Source organism: Leptodactylus fuscus, chromosome 5, assembly GCF_031893055.1.
Source record: "Leptodactylus fuscus isolate aLepFus1 chromosome 5, aLepFus1.hap2, whole genome shotgun sequence".
NCBI lineage: Eukaryota > Metazoa > Chordata > Amphibia > Anura > Leptodactylidae > Leptodactylus > Leptodactylus fuscus.
In genome coordinates, this window is record NC_134269.1 from 173,791,714 (window position 1) to 173,809,898 (window position 18,185).

At 40.1% G+C, this 18,185-nt stretch overlaps 1 protein-coding gene across 1 annotated transcript in view; it reads right to left on the minus strand.

Moving 5' to 3' along the window:
* Nucleotides 1-18,185, minus strand: part of DOCK2 (dedicator of cytokinesis 2) — a 522,773-nt gene that overhangs the window by 133,537 nt on the left and 371,051 nt on the right. The window contains exon 29 of the mRNA XM_075274736.1: nucleotides 17,723-17,817. Coding sequence (XP_075130837.1) covers nucleotides 17,723-17,817 — 95 coding nt within the window. The remainder of the gene's footprint in view (nucleotides 1-17,722; nucleotides 17,818-18,185) is intronic.

The window sequence follows — 18,185 nt, forward strand, 5'->3', positions numbered from 1 at the left end:
GCAAGCCATCTGCTGTCCGGTTTCCCCAGGGTTTACCACGGATACCCCGGAGTGGACGACAGTGTGAACGCCACTTAAGAGTGTTCTACATTATGTTTTAACCCGTGGTACCAAACCTGAACTAGAGCATTCACCCATCTCTAATTTACAGTATATCCCCTTGACGTGTCCCAAATGTTAAAACCCTTTAATACTTATATACTCGAGTATAAGCTGAATTTTTCAGCACAGTTTTTGTGCTGAAAAAGCCCTCCTCAGCTTATACTCGAATCAGCAAAAAAAAAAAAAAAATATATATATATATATATATATATATATATATATATATATATATATATATATATATATTTTTTTTTTATAGGGGAGGGGGAATTAGGGGCCCCGGCTTATATTCGGGTCGGCTTATATTCGAGTATTAACGGTAAGCCCTTTGTTAGATCTTTCAAATTTCCTGCAAAATATTAAGAATACTATCTGAATGGAGGCAAGAATAAAAAAACAAGGTACTTTTATAGGCCTTGACTGATCTAAGATTTGTGAGATCTCCTTACATAGTGCAGAAAATATATAAACAACATTAAAAAAAAGTTTGAAATAAATTACTAAAAATATGGTGAAATATAAAAAATGAAAACAATTAAAAGCAATAAAACATCATTTAAATCACAAAGGCTTTGGTGTTTCATTAACAGAAGACCTTTCACGGCCTGTGTAGGAGATGGCTCTCAGCTTAATGGATAGTAATGATGTCTTTATTTTTTATACTTTATCACTTAGAAACCTGTTTATTGTTCTAAATACATGTGCCGTACGGCTTCTTTATTAGCGGCATTCTGCCATGTATTAGTTTAGGACCTTTGGGAAATTTTTATGCAATATCTGTTTCAAATGCTCATTATTCAGGAGAACTCTTTACAGAGGAAATTGTTTGCTTTGTCTGAAAAATACTTGGCTTGTTTGCATTGTTAAGAAATGGTTCTCATCCGAAACAGCGTAAAGAATATTAATCGTGTTTGTCATTTCAGGAACATGTAAGACCAGGGATAAAAGCGTTAGATTGGACATGGCCTAGAAATAACACTTGCCTCAATTCGGCGTTATGGATATACGTATAGCGCTATAGATCCTGATACTTTGCTGCTCTTCTATGACAGCAGCAAAATCCAATAACAAGCTTTGATAAGAAACATTGCTATGAAATAATGTAACTTTGGCAGTCCTGGTCCTTAACCACTTCCGGACCGCCCATAGACTATAAACGTCCGGGAAGTGGTTGCCTTGTTCTGACAGGACATACCGGTACGTCCAGTCAGAACACAGCAGCTGCACGGACATCGTGCACCTGCTTTCAATGGGAGCCGGCTGTAACTTCAGCCGGAGCTCCCAGAGAGAAGACAGGAACACAGCTATGGACACTGCCATAATTCAGAAGCCCTCTGACCCGGCGGTCACATGATCCTCCGGGAGCAGAGTCTTGCAAGAGCTGCTGGGTCCTACAGGACTCAGATCAGCTCAGTAAGCTGTATATACAGCGTGCAGGAGGCTGGATTTCTCCTGCAACTGGGGCTAAATGTACCAGCCCCAGTTATAGGAGAAATCAGCCTCCAGTACAAAAAAAAATGAGTGATCAGATGTCCCCAAAGGTCTGTTATCACCTTATGGGGACACAATCTGGAAAAAAATAAAATAAAATTAAAAAGTTTTAAAAAAATGTAAATAAAATTAAAAATAAATAAATAATACGCTAATAAAAAGCTGTTATTAAAGGTTATAGCCCCACCCCCGACGACACCACACAAAATAAAAATTACCATAACGGAGAGGAAAAACTATATTATAAAGTTTTTTCAGTGACACTTTGTGTTGTTAAATATAAATAAATAAATAAATTGAAAACCAGACACAATTTCCCTCCTATTTTGTTTATATTTTCCCGGATATAAAAAAAATTAAAACACATCTGAAAATAAAAATAACGTAAAACTAAAGCCCTATGTGTCCCCAAAAAAAGCCACAAAAATTAGTTGACTGACACATACGAGAAAAATTTTACAGACCTCAAAACCGCACATACAAAATAAACCTAAAAATGTGTCTGGTCCTGGACCACAAATTGGCCTGGTGCTGAAGTGGTTAAAGGGGTTTTCTGGGCAATTTTTTTTTTTTTTTAAATGTGTATTGCTGCTATTAATGGGTTAATAAATGTACCTATATACTTTTTAGTGTGTTTTGAGTGATTTCTGGGTGTCTTTGGGGGTCCCTATTGTCTCCTACGTTTGTTTACATCCTTCTGCTTCCTGCTATGTAACTTCCTAACCCCTATCACCTCTCTCTCCCCCCATACATACCCTTCTTGTCTAGCTATCCTTCCTATCCTAGTTATCTTATATGTCCTGCCCTTCCTACTCAGCCCAATCCCTGACCCATATTACATACTTACCCTCCAAGACTTTTCTCCTCCTGTACTGTGTGTGTGCTCCTTCTCTACCGAAGAGTCACCTCTAATGTGCATGCGTAGACACGCAGTAGAGGTGATTTACTAGCAGCAGTGCGCACACACTGCTAAGAGAAGAGGGCGCACCCTGCCAGTACAGGAGGAGGACCCCTCTCGCTAGAATAAGCCATGGATGGGTAAGTATTAGAGATGAGCGAGTACTGTTCGGATCAGCCGATCCGAACAGCACGCCCGCACAGAAATGAATGGACGTAGCCGGCACGTGGGGGGTTAAGCGGCCGGCCGCCGTCAAAGCGGAAGTACCAGGTGCATCCATTCATTTCTATGGTGCGTGCTGTTCGGATCGGCTGATTTCAAAATATCCCGGACAACCCCTTTAAACTCATGGCTATGTACATTTATGGCATTGGTTAATGCTGACCAAACAAGTGCCTCTGCTTCTCTTGGTTCTAGGGGTCTTGAGACTGGTTATGTGTTTACCAGGATGCTGGTAGTATGAGACTACTGCTGAGTCTAATGACAGTCCCTGTAATAGAGCTAATTTTCTCTGTATGCTGGTCTGCTCTACAGCCTAGAGGTATAATATATCAAAATTATTCCAATAATGACAAACACATATAAAAGCTGTATTTCCAGGTAATATTATACAAATATTAAAAACTAAGAATGAAAATAAATATTTTTAGTCATTCTTTGTGCCTATATACTGTAAAAAAATAAATATAAAATAAAAAATAAATAAATAGCATTGGTCACAAAAAAAGCATGTCAATTGCCTAATATATATATATATATATATATATATATATATATATATATATATATATATATATATATATACACACACACAACTACTAAACAAATATGCATGGATAACTGCGACTGGTTCCAAAGTCCAAGAATAGTTTGAATCTTGACTGGACAACAGAAATAAGGAAGCGGTCCGGGGATACACTTTTGTCTATCACTGCCTGCACTATATACAGCCTGCACTTCTTTCTTGTAAGCTGCACTCATTTCTATTTCTCTATGCTTTGCTATGAACCTTGTGATATCTCAGCACAGCATGAAAAAGGTAGCTAGAGATGGTACCATCTCTACCTGCAGGAGGACAGTGTGGTTATTCTTCTTTCCATAGTCTCATAAATAATCTAAGTATTATATTATTTAAGTATACGGATGGGGTGGCTGAATTTTATCATCTTTATTATAGCCATGCATCAAGATCATGTCTAATCATTAGAACGAGCTTGTGATAGGAGTTTGTGTCCCCATGTGAAGACCCTGTGTAGTACAGTGTAATGTCTCTGCCTGTTCCTGTACGGGTCTCTGCACCACCCTCCACTCACATGCTGTAGCGCAGAAGGTGTGTGTGAATACTGCTCTATCTTTGTAATTTTCTGCACCTTGTTTCCCTATATTCATCGAATAGCTAATTCTAGGCTTGCCTGTGTGATTGACAGCCTGTCTTCTAATCAAGCCTAGAACAAGTCTTTGGATTCTTATGTATAGGTCATCAGCCCACACAGGCTTGCTGGCTATTGGGACTCTGTCCTTAGACTTCGTTCCTGCTAAGCTCCTATTTCTGCTGCTATTGCTGCTACTGACCTCTGACTTCCCTTGTGACTATTCTCTTGGATTACGATTTTATATTGCATTGCCTGACTGTTACTGGACCCTTGGCTCGCTGACCTCCCTTTGCTGTTGTATGTGTTCTGTTTTGATATATATATATATATATATATATATATATATATATATATATATATATATATATATATATCTCAAGGGCTTGTCAACCAATTGTCCTCTGCCACCTAGGGCAGTGAGGCAAGCAGGTAGGGGCAGTGGTGGGTTCAGCTTAGTGCTCACTGTCTTGTTGTGCCCCTTCCCCCAGGTTTCACCAGCAGCTATTGCAGCTTATATTGCAATTCCCTTACACACAGTAAGTAGGATTGTGACATTTGAAGAGCACTGAAAAGCATGCAATACCCAGCAGATCACAAAGAGATCAATTAGCGCAATGGAAGTAAAAAATGATCAGAATTTTCACATAGAAATCAAGTAAGGTAATACTCACTAAAGTTTATAATAGTAACATTGCAAAAATCAACATTATAACTCATACATGATACATGTATTTATTTAATTTGCTCACTCTCGTAGTTGCGGTTTGCTTACACGCATACAAAAATAAATGCATTGAAAAAAGTAAAAAGTTCCACAATGTCAAGTGAGATACAAATTTTATTAACATGTGTTGTTTCTGATGTATGAGCCATGCTACAGAGCCCAAACCAATAAAATATAATGAATCACTTCCCACAAGATTTGGAAACTAATTTAGGACAGTCCTAAAACAAAATTAAGAGGTGTAAAATTTACATCTCTAGGACAGTTTTGCAAATAAGCATACAGCAGATTTCCCACATCTATCATTAAGGGGTTAGGTATGGCCACACAGGGTATAATCTTAGCAGATTCCACATATTTTGCTGAAAATCTGCTAAAATCTGCAACAAATCCTCATGAGCTAGTATACTAGCATATGAATAACACTCAAAAAGATCTCATCCACTTTACTGCTGCTGTAAATGCTTTAGATTTTCTCTCTATAAATCCTCTGTTGAAGATCTCCAGCAAATCTGTCACATGTGGATATACCCTTATAGCTCATATTATGTTAAATCAGTCTCAATATAGGGTTTACAGGGAGTCTGCATTTTTTCAACAAAAGTGCCACTTTTGATCATGGGGTAGGTTCTGATATTGCCACTTACCCCCATTACTGGGACATACCACATAAGTTACATTAGTTATTTTTTTCCCCTCAAAATCTGTTTTTACTAATACCAGACAGAACCCCTTTAAGCCCATTTTGGCACTGTGCAAAGATATTTGATATATAGTCTCCGTAAAGCTCCAATAAAAATATTTAAAATTGTTTCTTTCCCATAAAAATATTTAAGCATTTTTGCAAATATGGCGCCCCCCCCCCCCCCCCCCCCTGAACAGGACACTGTGGTATCACAATACTTAATTACTAGAAATCTAATATAAATCAGATAATATGCACATGCATGTAGAGAATGGACTCAGTGTTATATGTGCAGTTACATAGAGAGATAACAGACTTGGCTCTACCAGCAAACTGCAATTAGCTAGACTGATTGTCCTGCTGGCAGAGCAGTGAGTGATGTCACTTCTTCTATCTTAGGGTCAGTTCACACGTGAAAACCGCCTAGCTTATTTGTGCGAGGTAAAAAACCTCGAGGAGTTTTTTTGACGCTGTTTTTTGCATTCCACGCGTTTTTTGACGAGGTTTTTGACGCGGTTTTCGCTAGGGTTTTTTTTTCCTATATGTGCTATAGAAACTGCAGGCGAAAACCGCGCGTTTTTTTGCAAAAAACCGCGCGGTTTTGTGTGCAAAAAACCGCGCGGTTTTTTACCGCGCGGTTTTCGCCTCCCATTCACTTCTATGCAATTCTTCAGGCGTTTTCCGCCTGAAGAAAGGTCATGTCGCTTCTTCAGGCGGAAAACGCTAGGAGGAAAAAAAAAGCTAGTGGTCTACATAGACCACCATGTTAAAGGAGAGGTTTTTGAAGCGAATTCCGCTGTCAAAAACCTCCCCTTTGCCCACGTGTGAACTAGCCCTTACTGGTTATGGAAACAGTGTGTAAATAATGAGAGGAATAAGTTCACATAGCAGGAAAACAAAGCAGCATTTCTAAAGTCTAAAGAAGAGACCCCAGAGAATAATAATTTTACATTGATTCCATCTGAACAAGTTCAGGCCAAACCAAAATAGAGAATCAATTTGTCCAAATTACAGACAAAATGAATCTTCAAAGATTCGCCCATCCTTATTGGCAACCTATCAAGACAAAAGACGGTCACCACTAAGATGGTTAGAGAAAATCTTTAAAACGCTGCAAAATGGTTAATTATATTTACAATAATGTTTAACTTTTAATTGTGGACAAATTTTAATATGGTTATATTCCTGAGAAAGACCGCTTTAGGCTAAGGCCCCATGCAGAAAATTAACTATGCAGAAAAGACCACGGCAGAATTGCATTGCATTTTTTTCAGAAGAGTTTTTCACACAAAGCTTGCAGAGTTTTCCTCTGCAGACTTTCCACCCCTATTATACCTATATAGAAAACACCAGTGTTTCCGTAGGTATAATGGACATGTCGTGATTTTGAAAAATTTGTGAGTTTTTGAAAACGCACCATTTCTGCTGGGGAATTTTTTCTGCAATGTGTGGATGGAATAAGACAGAATCCAATCCATTTTACAGGTACTGTAAAACACAGCATTTTTAGATGAGGTGCACTGCGTTTTCACAAAGTGGGGCCCCGGTCTAAAGGCAGGGGCTATATGGGACAGACATATTTTCAGAGAAATTCATCAGTGTGTTTCCCTGAAGGTTGCTGCATCAACACACATTTTCTATTGGATGAGTTTTGCACCTTTAAAGGTGTTGTCCCATCTCAAAGATCCTATCCATACTGGTATCTTATGTAAACTGAAGACTTTTCCTAAATATATTGCTTTTGCAATGCTGCTTTGTTTTCCAGCTATATGTAACTATTCCACCCTATTGTTTACACAACATTTCCATAACCATGGATCTATGTGATATGACAAGTGATGTCACTCACTGCTCTACCGTCAGGACAATCAGTTCAGCTAATTGCAGTTTGCTGATAAATCCGTGTCTTATCTCTATACATAAACACATGGATAACACGGAGTCCGTTCTCTACAAGCATCTGCATATTATCTGCTCTGCATTTATATTAGATTTCTAGTCATCATAACTATTGTGATACTTCATAGTGTTCTGTTCAGCAAGCTGGGCGGATTGAGGTTGGGATACAGGAAGGGAGTAGAAGAGACAGCAGGGAAAAGCTGCTGAAACAGGGAGATGGGAAAACCCCTTTAAATCTTTGCATGACAATAGCTGAAAGTCACTGGTGAAACCTGCAGCACTAGTTGACATGTCACCGATATTAAGTAACCTCACCAAGGACAATCTCGTCACATGTGCCTATGGTATCAGCAGTGGCGACATGGCCTCCCCAACCGACACCGAACATCTCGACCGACTGACCCCCCACACACATTCCTGTGAGCTCTATTATGCCCCATAGTGGCCACTGCACACAGTATTATGCCCCATAGTGGCCCCTTCACACAGTATTGTACCCATAGTGGCCCCTGCACATAGTATTATGTCCCATAGTGACCCCTTCACACAGTATTATGCCCCATAGTGGCCCCTGTACACAGTATTATGCCCCATAGTGGCCCAGTACACAGTATTATGCCCCACTGTGGACACTCATGAACAATTATTATACTCTGGGGTCTTTTCAGACCCCAGAGTATATTAATCGGAGACCAAGAGGGGGTACCAACATAAAAACCACTGTCACTTACCTATTTCTGGCTCTGCTGCAGTCCTCAGTGGTGTTGGCCATTTTCAATGACGTCTGGACGTCACATGACCCGGGACGCACGCCCTGGTCATGTGATACCAGGCACGTCACAAATCTAGGCCGGAAGCCTGTCTGAAGCACGGAGAGGTAAGTAACACGGTTTATGTTGCCTTACCTTTCCCAGGCTTCCAATCATTATACTCGGGGGTTTGAAAAGACCCCAGGAGTATAATAATAGTGTTTGTGGGACCCGTGTCGGTAACAGCCTATTAAGGAAAAAAAAAACAACAAAAAACGCAGCGATAGCAGCTGTCGCCGGGCCCCTAATGTCCTAGTAATCTGGGTTCCAGGAGATTCTCAAACCCTATATTAATCCTTCTGTACTAAAAATGCACTGACATAATTTTAGTCCAGGACCTGTCATTTCTCCTGCTCTGTCTGCTTTAGTAAACATCTGTATTCCAGAGGACGTAACAATGCTGGAGCAGCGTATTGTGTCATTCCTCTCTTATTCATCCTGGAAATGTATAAATTAATTAACAACTAGTAAGCAGTGACACTGTCAGAACTGACTGTACTGTATCACAGAACGGAGTGACAAGCTCATCTGGCAAGGGAAATGGTAACACATATTTGTCATTGTGTTCCAAAAGTCAGAACCGAGGAAAGACAAACACAGAATTAGAACAAATGATGCTCTAGAATTATTTTATCTGGAATTCAATGATTAGATAAAGCAGACAAGTCGCGGCCTACGAATCTTCTTCAACAGCAAAGTTCTGTACACTTTTGGATGGGCATAATTTTATGAAATTTTTTTTTAAAAATGAATGTTTAAATTGAAATATTACAACATTAAATTTGCACAAAATCTGTCACATCTCTTATGATTTACTTATGTTTTTCGCCGTCTTTTTTCTACTGAAAATACTATTAATATTACTGGAGTGGGTAACTCCATCACAGCAGTCTTCACTTAGAAGGAAGTAGATTAACATAATGCATAAGCCACAGGAAAAGAATGTGATACTTCTTAAGTGTTATGCCCTTGGAGGATTTCATTTTATGTCATTTTTTATTTGCTTTTCAATTTGCAAAGTACATCAAATAAAATTTCCGCTGCCTTGTGGTCAGCTGTGCTAGAGGAGACATTGATCCGGAACACAGAGTAAGGTGTACAACAAGGTACTTAACAGTACACAAGGAGGAATAAATTGAATTGACATACAGATGTAGCAAAGTTCACCTATTTATTCCACGTCTTACTTCTTGATGTATTGTTGCACGATAAGAAAATGATATTCTTGTGAACATTCAAGTCCAAGTCATTCTTGTGTTTGTGTAGACTGCTGCAGGCCATAGGAATATATTTAGTTGCTTATGAGCATGTTGAATATGTATCATTAGATATTCAAGTGACACAATATATAGAACAGAGATACAAGTCGCAAGACTGACTGTCACTTGACAGTATCTATTAAGGCTCATGTATAATCAGCCTAATAATAGATGACATTAGATAATGAAATGCAATGGCTGTCCTTCCTACAATGTCAGCAGCCAATAGGTCCTTTACCAGAAGACATACTCTATGAATAGGAAAAGAATACAAAAAAAAAAAGGAGTCACTGATATGATCTCATCCATCATCAGCCATGATGTATATCTAAGCGTAAGGCTAGGGCTACAAAGTGACACGTCACGCAACATAAAGTCGCACAGAAGCCGAGCAACTAAAATAGCGCGACTTCTTGATGACTTACTCTTGTATAAGGAAAAATGTCTTTGTACTGTATTAGACAATGGATATGGAATATCCATTATCCATTAGGCCTAGAAGGTATCAACTACTGAAGACACTCAATTTTTTATATTACTCTTGTATGAGACAGGGCAATTGGCATGAGCCTCATGGGATTTTTTGCCTTCCCCTGGATCGACTGTAGGGATTGTAGTGTTATAGGTTGGACTTGATGGACTAATGTCTTTATCCAACCTCATCAACTATGTATAACTTTTTCGAGCTGTGATTTGGTGGTAGAAACACAGTCAAGTTGTCGACATGTCACATACATCTTCAACATGAATGCAGCTTCTGTTGAAGTCTATGGAAATAAATAAATTGCATATGACTTGTGACCTGTGATCAGAACCAGGTTTGGATGTTTTGTGCTTCTCATGTCATATATTGCAATGCAACACCAAAGAGAGAGATTGAAATGATTGTTGTGCAACTTCTGTGTGACTGTCACTTAACATGTTGCTGTGTAGCCCTAGCCTTAGAGCTACCTCTATGACGGGGTTCATGTGGCATCTATCTACCACGGAGAAGTGCTCCGATCCAGTTTGGGGAACCTCTAGCAGCGTATGTTATCTAGTATTTGGGTAGGTTTTGTTATGGTCTGGGGATCTCGGACCATGGACTGGCCCATGACTGATAACTTCTCGGTCAGAAAACCCCCAAAAAAACCCAAGAGTAATGAGCAGTTTGGAATAACTAGTGCGTGATACTCCTATACCCTGTCTTGCACACTAGAAGTAGCCGTGGGCCCGACTAACTTGCCTGAGTGGCCACAGACACAGCCGGAGAAATAACTCACCTATTAGTGAAACTGAAACCTGACTAGTTTCACATTATGAGGAGAGGGAAGATACAGAAAAAGCCCCCACAGGTGTCCAGACTGGACTAACGGTGAATATGAGGAACATAAGTATAGGACAGAAAATAAATGTGAAACACAGAACTACTGACACTATGAAAAGGGAGAGGATAAACAGAACTTAGTATCACACACCAAAAACCCCACAAAAATCTAAACAGAAAATAAGCTAGGGCTCACTGCACCCGGAACAACTATGTTTGCATAAGGAGCTCAATACTTAACAAAAGATCCAGATAATGTGAACAGGCAGCTATGGAAGCTGAATGGGCCAGGACTAAGATGCAGATGGAATAGCAGGCTTCAGACAGAAAGACCATGTCTGGGACACAGGAACTGAAGATTAAGACCGGCAACTGACAGCATGCAAGGCGGAGTATAAATAGCCAAAAGCAGGAGTATAAAGAAGGCCAATTGGATATCAGAACCACCTGAATAGAGTCCTAGCACAGCAGAGAAACTTAACCCCTTCCGAGGCCAAGACCCACCAGCAATGGTCAGCAGTGCAGCTCATAGCACGATCCATGCCAGAGTGCAACCGCTGATACCGCATGCCAGTGTGAACACTCCCCTTCTGCGCATCGGACAGTTCACGTGCAGAATGCCGTTCTGACACTTCAAACCCAAACCTGACAGGCCGAGATAGTGAAGACTGGGTCCTAACAGGTTCAAATGTATGAAGACAAATAACTGTATGGACGTAAAGGAGAACTAAGTGACACAGGCAGGTTGTCATGTTCACCCCGGGGCACTTAGAGAGCTAGTATCCATTTTAAAGTGGGTGGGTGATCTTCCACCCCCTTACCTATAGATGCAGGTGCAGGAATAATCGGTCCAAACAGGGTAAGGTATAGTCTAAATCCAAATGCAGATGTGAAACAGTCTCAGGGAAATAATTTATACAGGTTAAAAGTAAAAGTGTCGCTCTGTGCTCAGATGTGAAATACAAGCTTTGTAATTTCACCGCTAAACTTTGCATTTGTCTTGTAAAACATTTGCAATCTTTCAAGTCGTACAGAATTCTATTATGGTTCATTGTTTCTACACTACAAGAAATGTTCAGGATTATTTAACATTCTGCTGCTCGCCGTATCCTCCCGGGTCTTACTATGTATCGCACATCATTCCTGATTCACAGCGCTAACCCTCACGGACAACAAGATATCTATTTGGAACAAGCGCTGGCCCACAATCGCTTTACAATGAATAGCGACTATGACAATTCCATTCCAGACATGTAGCATACTGAACAAATGCCTTTTATGTGTATGGAATAAAACAGCGCTGCACTGGGGTTTATTTAAGATGCATATAAACCATTGTGTTTTCAGTTTACTTTCAGCTGCATCTGAATACAAATGAGGCATCCTAAAGGGAAGATAACTTGTTCATATAGTACTTCTATTTTAGCACATAGTCCCTCCGAGAGCCATTAAAATATATATGTCAATATATTTAAAAAAAAATGCAATGCAGATTCTGGAAACAGAATTTACACACTATACAATTCTGGTAGGCAGTAAATAAAATAGAAGTGAATGTATAGGAAAAGCAAACAGTGGCAATGTGGTATTAGAAGAAAAATATTCTCAGTTAGACCGGCACAGGATGAAACTAGGTCTAAGTATATTGTCCTACCTGCATAAAAGAAACTAAAAAGCAGCATGACCCACAAAGGAACAAATACAGAGATTAGAACCCTTTGTATGGCACACTAAACCATACCCAAACATTCACCAATGTGCACCCTTGTGTTTTTTTGAGCAGACAACCCATGACAATATTATGGTAAACAGGAGAAGCAATAGACTGAATATAATGTACATATAAGATATACATATGTCTCAGCTAAAGAGTGAGCTATAACCTTTGCTTTAATTCTTTAAGATATTAGGGCTAGTTCACACATGACCAAAAAACGGCTAGCCACGGCTGGATGCTGGTGTAGTGCATCGGCATCCAGTCGCGGCATTCCGCTCTGGATTAGGCCCAAATGAATGGGCCTAGTCGGGAGGAAGGTGTCGCGAGGTGCATATCCATGGCTGAATCAGCCACAGTATCCACCTGAAGAAAGGGCATGTCTCTCACGGAAAAAGGAAATGACCGTCTCCCATTGATTTCAATGGGAGGTGTTTTTTTGAGCTGGATTCTGATTCCGCATCAAAATCCGGCCCAATATACCCCATGTGAACTATCCCTTATTTAGGGGAAAAGAACTTTTGTTCTACTGCTGTTGCAACTCTCCGTCACATGACCAACTCAGCTCTACTCTATAGAGCTGCACCCAGAGTACAGAGGAGTGGATGATGTCTTGTACAGAGAGTTTTACAGGAACACACCTTTTCTTCGTGAGTAATGCCACAAAGGAGCCCAATGAGACTGTCACCCAAGGGTCCACATGAACCTGATTGGACATATTGAAATCCATGTGCTCAAGTTTTTCCTATGACATCTGCAATAGGAGAACTCTCAGGAGACTACCATTCAACTATAAGATCAGACATGTATCATTGATCTAATGTATATGGCACACTTAAGGGTAAATCCAAACCGGGTTTTTTGGACCGGAACCTGAGGCGGAGGCCAATGAATGGTCCTAGTCCAGAGGAGGGGAGTGTCTTTAGGCCAAATCGCGAGACGACTCGGCCTGAAGAATGAGAACCTCGCTTCTTTTTTCCGGAAGCCGGAAGAAACGGTTCCCGGAAAAAACTCCTGAGCGACTCCCATTGATTTCATTGGGAGCTGTCTTTTGGTCAGGATTTTGAGGTGGATACAGCCTCAAAATCCTTACCAAAAAACTCCATGTGAACTTACTCTTAGTTTATTGTTTGTAAAAGCAAATATATTACTATAGGTAATAGCATATTATGTTACACTAGTTTATCATTTGTGTTAGTGATAGCAGAAGATATGTCAATGACAAAAAAAAGATAATTTTTGATCTCAAGTTGAAAACCCAGAGCGGCTACATCTACAATCTACAATTACAAGAATAGGGATGTGACATACAATATAATACATATAAGAAGGAGCAGCAAGCCATAAAAAGAAGAATCGACACAGAAATGTCAGACAACAAATGTAACAGGAAAGGGCGCTGTTCTTATGGGAGGTATGACCACACAGACATGAAGAGAAGCGGTCTATTCCCATTATGTCGCTCTCGTTTGATGTAGCAGATTGAATTGTCTGTCATCAGATTCTATACATGTTAATTAATCATCCCTAGGACAGATCCACATCCACTTTACATGCATGCTGCATTGGTTCCCTGCAGTCTAATCTATTAATGTATTCCAAAATCTCTCTCTTGATGGCCGTACGAGTATTCACCAATGTTCAGAAGGGACAGCTGTCTAGGACACTTATCATAATTGTGTGTCAACTACTATATAAATGGCGCCTCGGAACGGGACAAAATTAAATTTAGGAATTGACAGCATAATGATAATAATAGTCACAGTCAGTAATTCCACTAATCTTGTATTACAGGTCTGCACTATGAGAGTTCTTCAGTACTATAGTGAACAACCCGTAAAGGGAATCACTAGTTACTAATATTAAACATTTCTAACTGTAGCAAAAAGTCCTTTAATATGGTGAGGTGAAAACTTTTAGTGGAACTTTTTACAGGGATTAGAAAAACATGATTGATTTCTTCTAAACAGAAAATCATATCACACAGGGTGCCACATGTGTTTGGATGGTGGAGAGAAAGTTTCACCAGCAACATAGGATTCTTCAGAGTAAGAACAGCGAGGCTATGGAAGTCTCTGCCCCGGAAAATAGTGATGGTGGATTGATTGTGAAGTTCAAAGAGGGCCTGGATGCCTTTCTCGAACAGAAAAAAATAATGGGTTATGGGTTCTAGATATTGTTTAGGACATGTTGATCCAGGGTTTTGTACTGATTTCCAGATTGGAGTTGGGACAGATTTTTTCCCCTGAAATGGGGCAATTGGCATAATCCTCATGGGTTTTTTGCCTTTCTCTGGATCAACACTGTAGGGGACTGTAGGGTTATAGGTTGGACTTGATGGACTTGTGCCTTCATCGAACCTCACCTCTACTATGTAACTACAGTATGTAACTGCCCTGTGCATTATTGAAGCAACAGGAGACAAAATCCAGAATTGGGTCTTCAAATATTTCAGCAATTGGCAAAACTCAAAGGCCCTCTTGCCTATGCATCCCCAAAATTGTAGTCAGGGCACAGTGGGATGGTCTTTAACACTTCGCATTGACAATGGTCTCCCCATAAAAAGGGGTTTTTCTCTCCGTTATTTATCTATGGGCTTTCATAGACCAGTGTAGCCAGGCAGACTGTATCAACCATCAACTTGACGGAACTCAGTTCTTACTGCTGCTCAATTGAAGTAAACTTCTGTGAATGAAGAGGGATGCTATACATCACCAAATCTCTCCCCACCATCTATAAAGTACTGGGAGATAATATAGTACTGAATGACTGGTGAATGACACTTCTAAAGGCCCAATATTAGACGTAATATTATAAACCAGTAAAAGTGCACAGAATAACCCATACATAACATGTAATGAAAATACACGACCATAATAACTTTATCCTGTGGGCCAGTACGACTGCATTTAGCTGCAGTCAATTTCCAAACTCTCTCTGCATCTTCATGTGACTGCTATTGCGTGGGCGTAATGTGCGCACCCAGCCTCAAGCCGAGGATTAGATTAAGCAATCGGTATTGTTCGGTGACAGAAGAAACTCTATGTCCTTGCAATCAATGCATGGGAGCTTTATTAGTCACACAAGAATATTTCCCCGCTCTATAAATCAATAGCATTTGGTATATTGTTAATTGATGGTGGCGGTATTATCATAATTTCATCTCACTTTACTGCACTGTTGGATTTTATATCGTTAGTTACCTTTCAGCTGACACTGTAACGCGAGTTTCTTATAAATAAGACAAAACGGTTGAAATGAGCTTCACCTGAGCTGAGAACGCGTTGTACGCACCGGCAAGGAGCACTTCATTTACTTCTAGTGTCACAAGATATTTAACTAAAGGAGAGACTTTGACAGGACAAACAGTGACAAACCGTACAATGCATTCCTCATAGACGCAATACTTTACACACCAGGGAGTTTGTTTTCACCTTTCATCTGCTTCACTACAATGGGCACCCAGGTATGGGAAACAATCCAATCTACGAGGCAATGTAATGACGGTAATCCATTCAGTAGTCGAGCAATTAACTATCTCACCGCGACAATGTTTGCCGGGTTACCCGCTGCATATGACGGAGGTAAGAGTATGCACTCCATACGGCTTTATTTTATTTCAGGCAAACAACAAACAGTATATTAACTGCTGATCTAGGAATTTCATATCCGTACACATTGTCATGGAAAAATTGAAATCGAGGTAAAGCTGAATTGAGAAAAAGTGGAAATCGCATTGTCCTAAAGCTTATGGACAGAGATTAGAAAATAAAATGTTCAGGGAATAGGAGTTGTTAAATTGGTGAAAAGTTTAGGTAATAAAACCTGTTCCCGGAAAGAAGTGGCGGCATTCATTTAGTTAACCCCTTGCCACCGCCGCAGACATTTTTCTATTTTGACTCCACCATAACTTTTTTATTTTTCCGCTCACAGAGCCATAGGAGCGCTCAAGTTTTATAGAAGAGATTGTAGTTCATAGTGGTACCATGTAATATTCGGTATGATGTACTAGGAAACTGGAAAAACTGGAAAAGCGTCCAGAATGAGGTGGAATTGGAGAAAATTGTGTTTCTGCGACTTTGTTATGGGCTTCATTTGACATGTCGCCTGTATTCTTTGCGTCATGGATCAGTACTAGAGATGAGCGAACACTGTTCGGATCAGCCGATCCGAACAGCACGCTCCCATAGAAATGAATGGAAGCACCTGTGACGCCGGCCGCTGGCAAAGTTAGCGTCACAGGTGCTTCCATTCATTTCTATGGGAGCGTGCTGTTCGGATCAGCTGATCCTAACAGTGTTCGCTCATCTCTAATCAGTACTATTCCAGAAAGACAAAATTTCCTTTTTTAAAATTTTTTATTATTTATATATATATATATATTTTTTTTCCAAATCTAACACCATGTTCCAAATTATTATGCAATTTTTTTTTTTTATTTATTTTTGTATTTCAATGAAACTCATGGATGCTATTGTGTCTCAGAGCTTTTTGGATCACTGTCATTCAAATGTAATAAGTAGTCAGCCCAATTAAAGAGGACCTTTCAAGTCCTTGGGCACATGCGGTTTTATATACCGCTAGAAAGTCAACAGTGCGATGAATGCAGCTTAGTATTGGCTTTCCCAATACGTGCCCTAGGGGAAGAGCTATCGGTGGCGTTAATGATCATTCTTCAGTGTCAGAAGGGCTTTCCTGACAGTCTAGTTGGGAATGCACCTTCTGAAAGTGGAGTCTATAGCCCTGCACTGTGAGAGGGGGCGTTCCTTACTGCCCAGCGATGATACTGAGCGGTGTGTAACGCCCCCCCCAGTACTAGTCTATAGGCAAGTACTGTCAGAAGGGGGAGGGGCATTCTTCACCGCTCTGCCTCATCGCTGGGTGGTAAGGAACGCCCCCTCTGACAGTACAAAGCTATGGACTTTACAGGGCTAGGGCCCCATTTAGCACATATGCCGTAAATTTGCAGAAACCGTGGCGTTTTACAGTAACTGTATAGTGGATGGGATTCTGGCTAATCCCATCTACATATTGCAGAAAAATATCCGCAGCCGATGTGCTGAGCTTTCTAAAATCATTGTGTTTTGGTAAATCCCATCATGTCAATTATACTCAATTATACCTACTAAAACACTGAAGTTTCCGTATAGGTATATTTGAAGCAAAAAGTCCACAGAGGAAAGCTCTGTGGACTCTCTGTTAAAAGTGTGGTGGAAAATTGCAATGCAGATTTTCCCTTAGCATTTCTTGGCTGTGGCTCATTACGTCATTACATCGGCCCATAGCCTTAGGCCTAAGGAAAAGACCCTAACCTATCTATCTGCAGGGCTGGGTTGACCTGCTGGGTTATGGTGACAGAATCCCTTCAGTGGCACTGACACTTAGAATGAACTTCTGTAAGTTTTATATAAGAGTGAACAATAAACCCAATGATATATTCATAAAGCTAAGGACTTCTTTACCTGTTCTGCACCATGCTCATAGTCATCCAGTCTGAAGGATAAACATTCTTTCCAATAAGATCTTTAAACATTATAAAAGTCTCCATCAAAAAGTCCTAGAACAGATGCAGAAAGACGTAAGAGGTCAAAATGATGTTATGGAGAACTTCTTGTAACAATGCGCCAGCTAACTACATTTTCTAACAACTTTTGATTTTCTGGCAGTATTTGTATCTTCCAGAATCCCATCCACTTTGCAGGAGAAATTATGCAGAAACTGTATTTTCTCCTAGAAGCATTGCGCAACCTATGTAAAACTACGTGTGACAAAGTGTTAAAGGGTCCAATACTGTATTTACATGGGCAGATTAACATGGCAGCTAAAAATTGGCTCTTCTTAAAATTGTTTTCCAGGCTAAGCAATCGATGACCTATCCTTAAGGTAGTTCAACATTTAAAGATTGGCAGGGCGCTGACACTTACA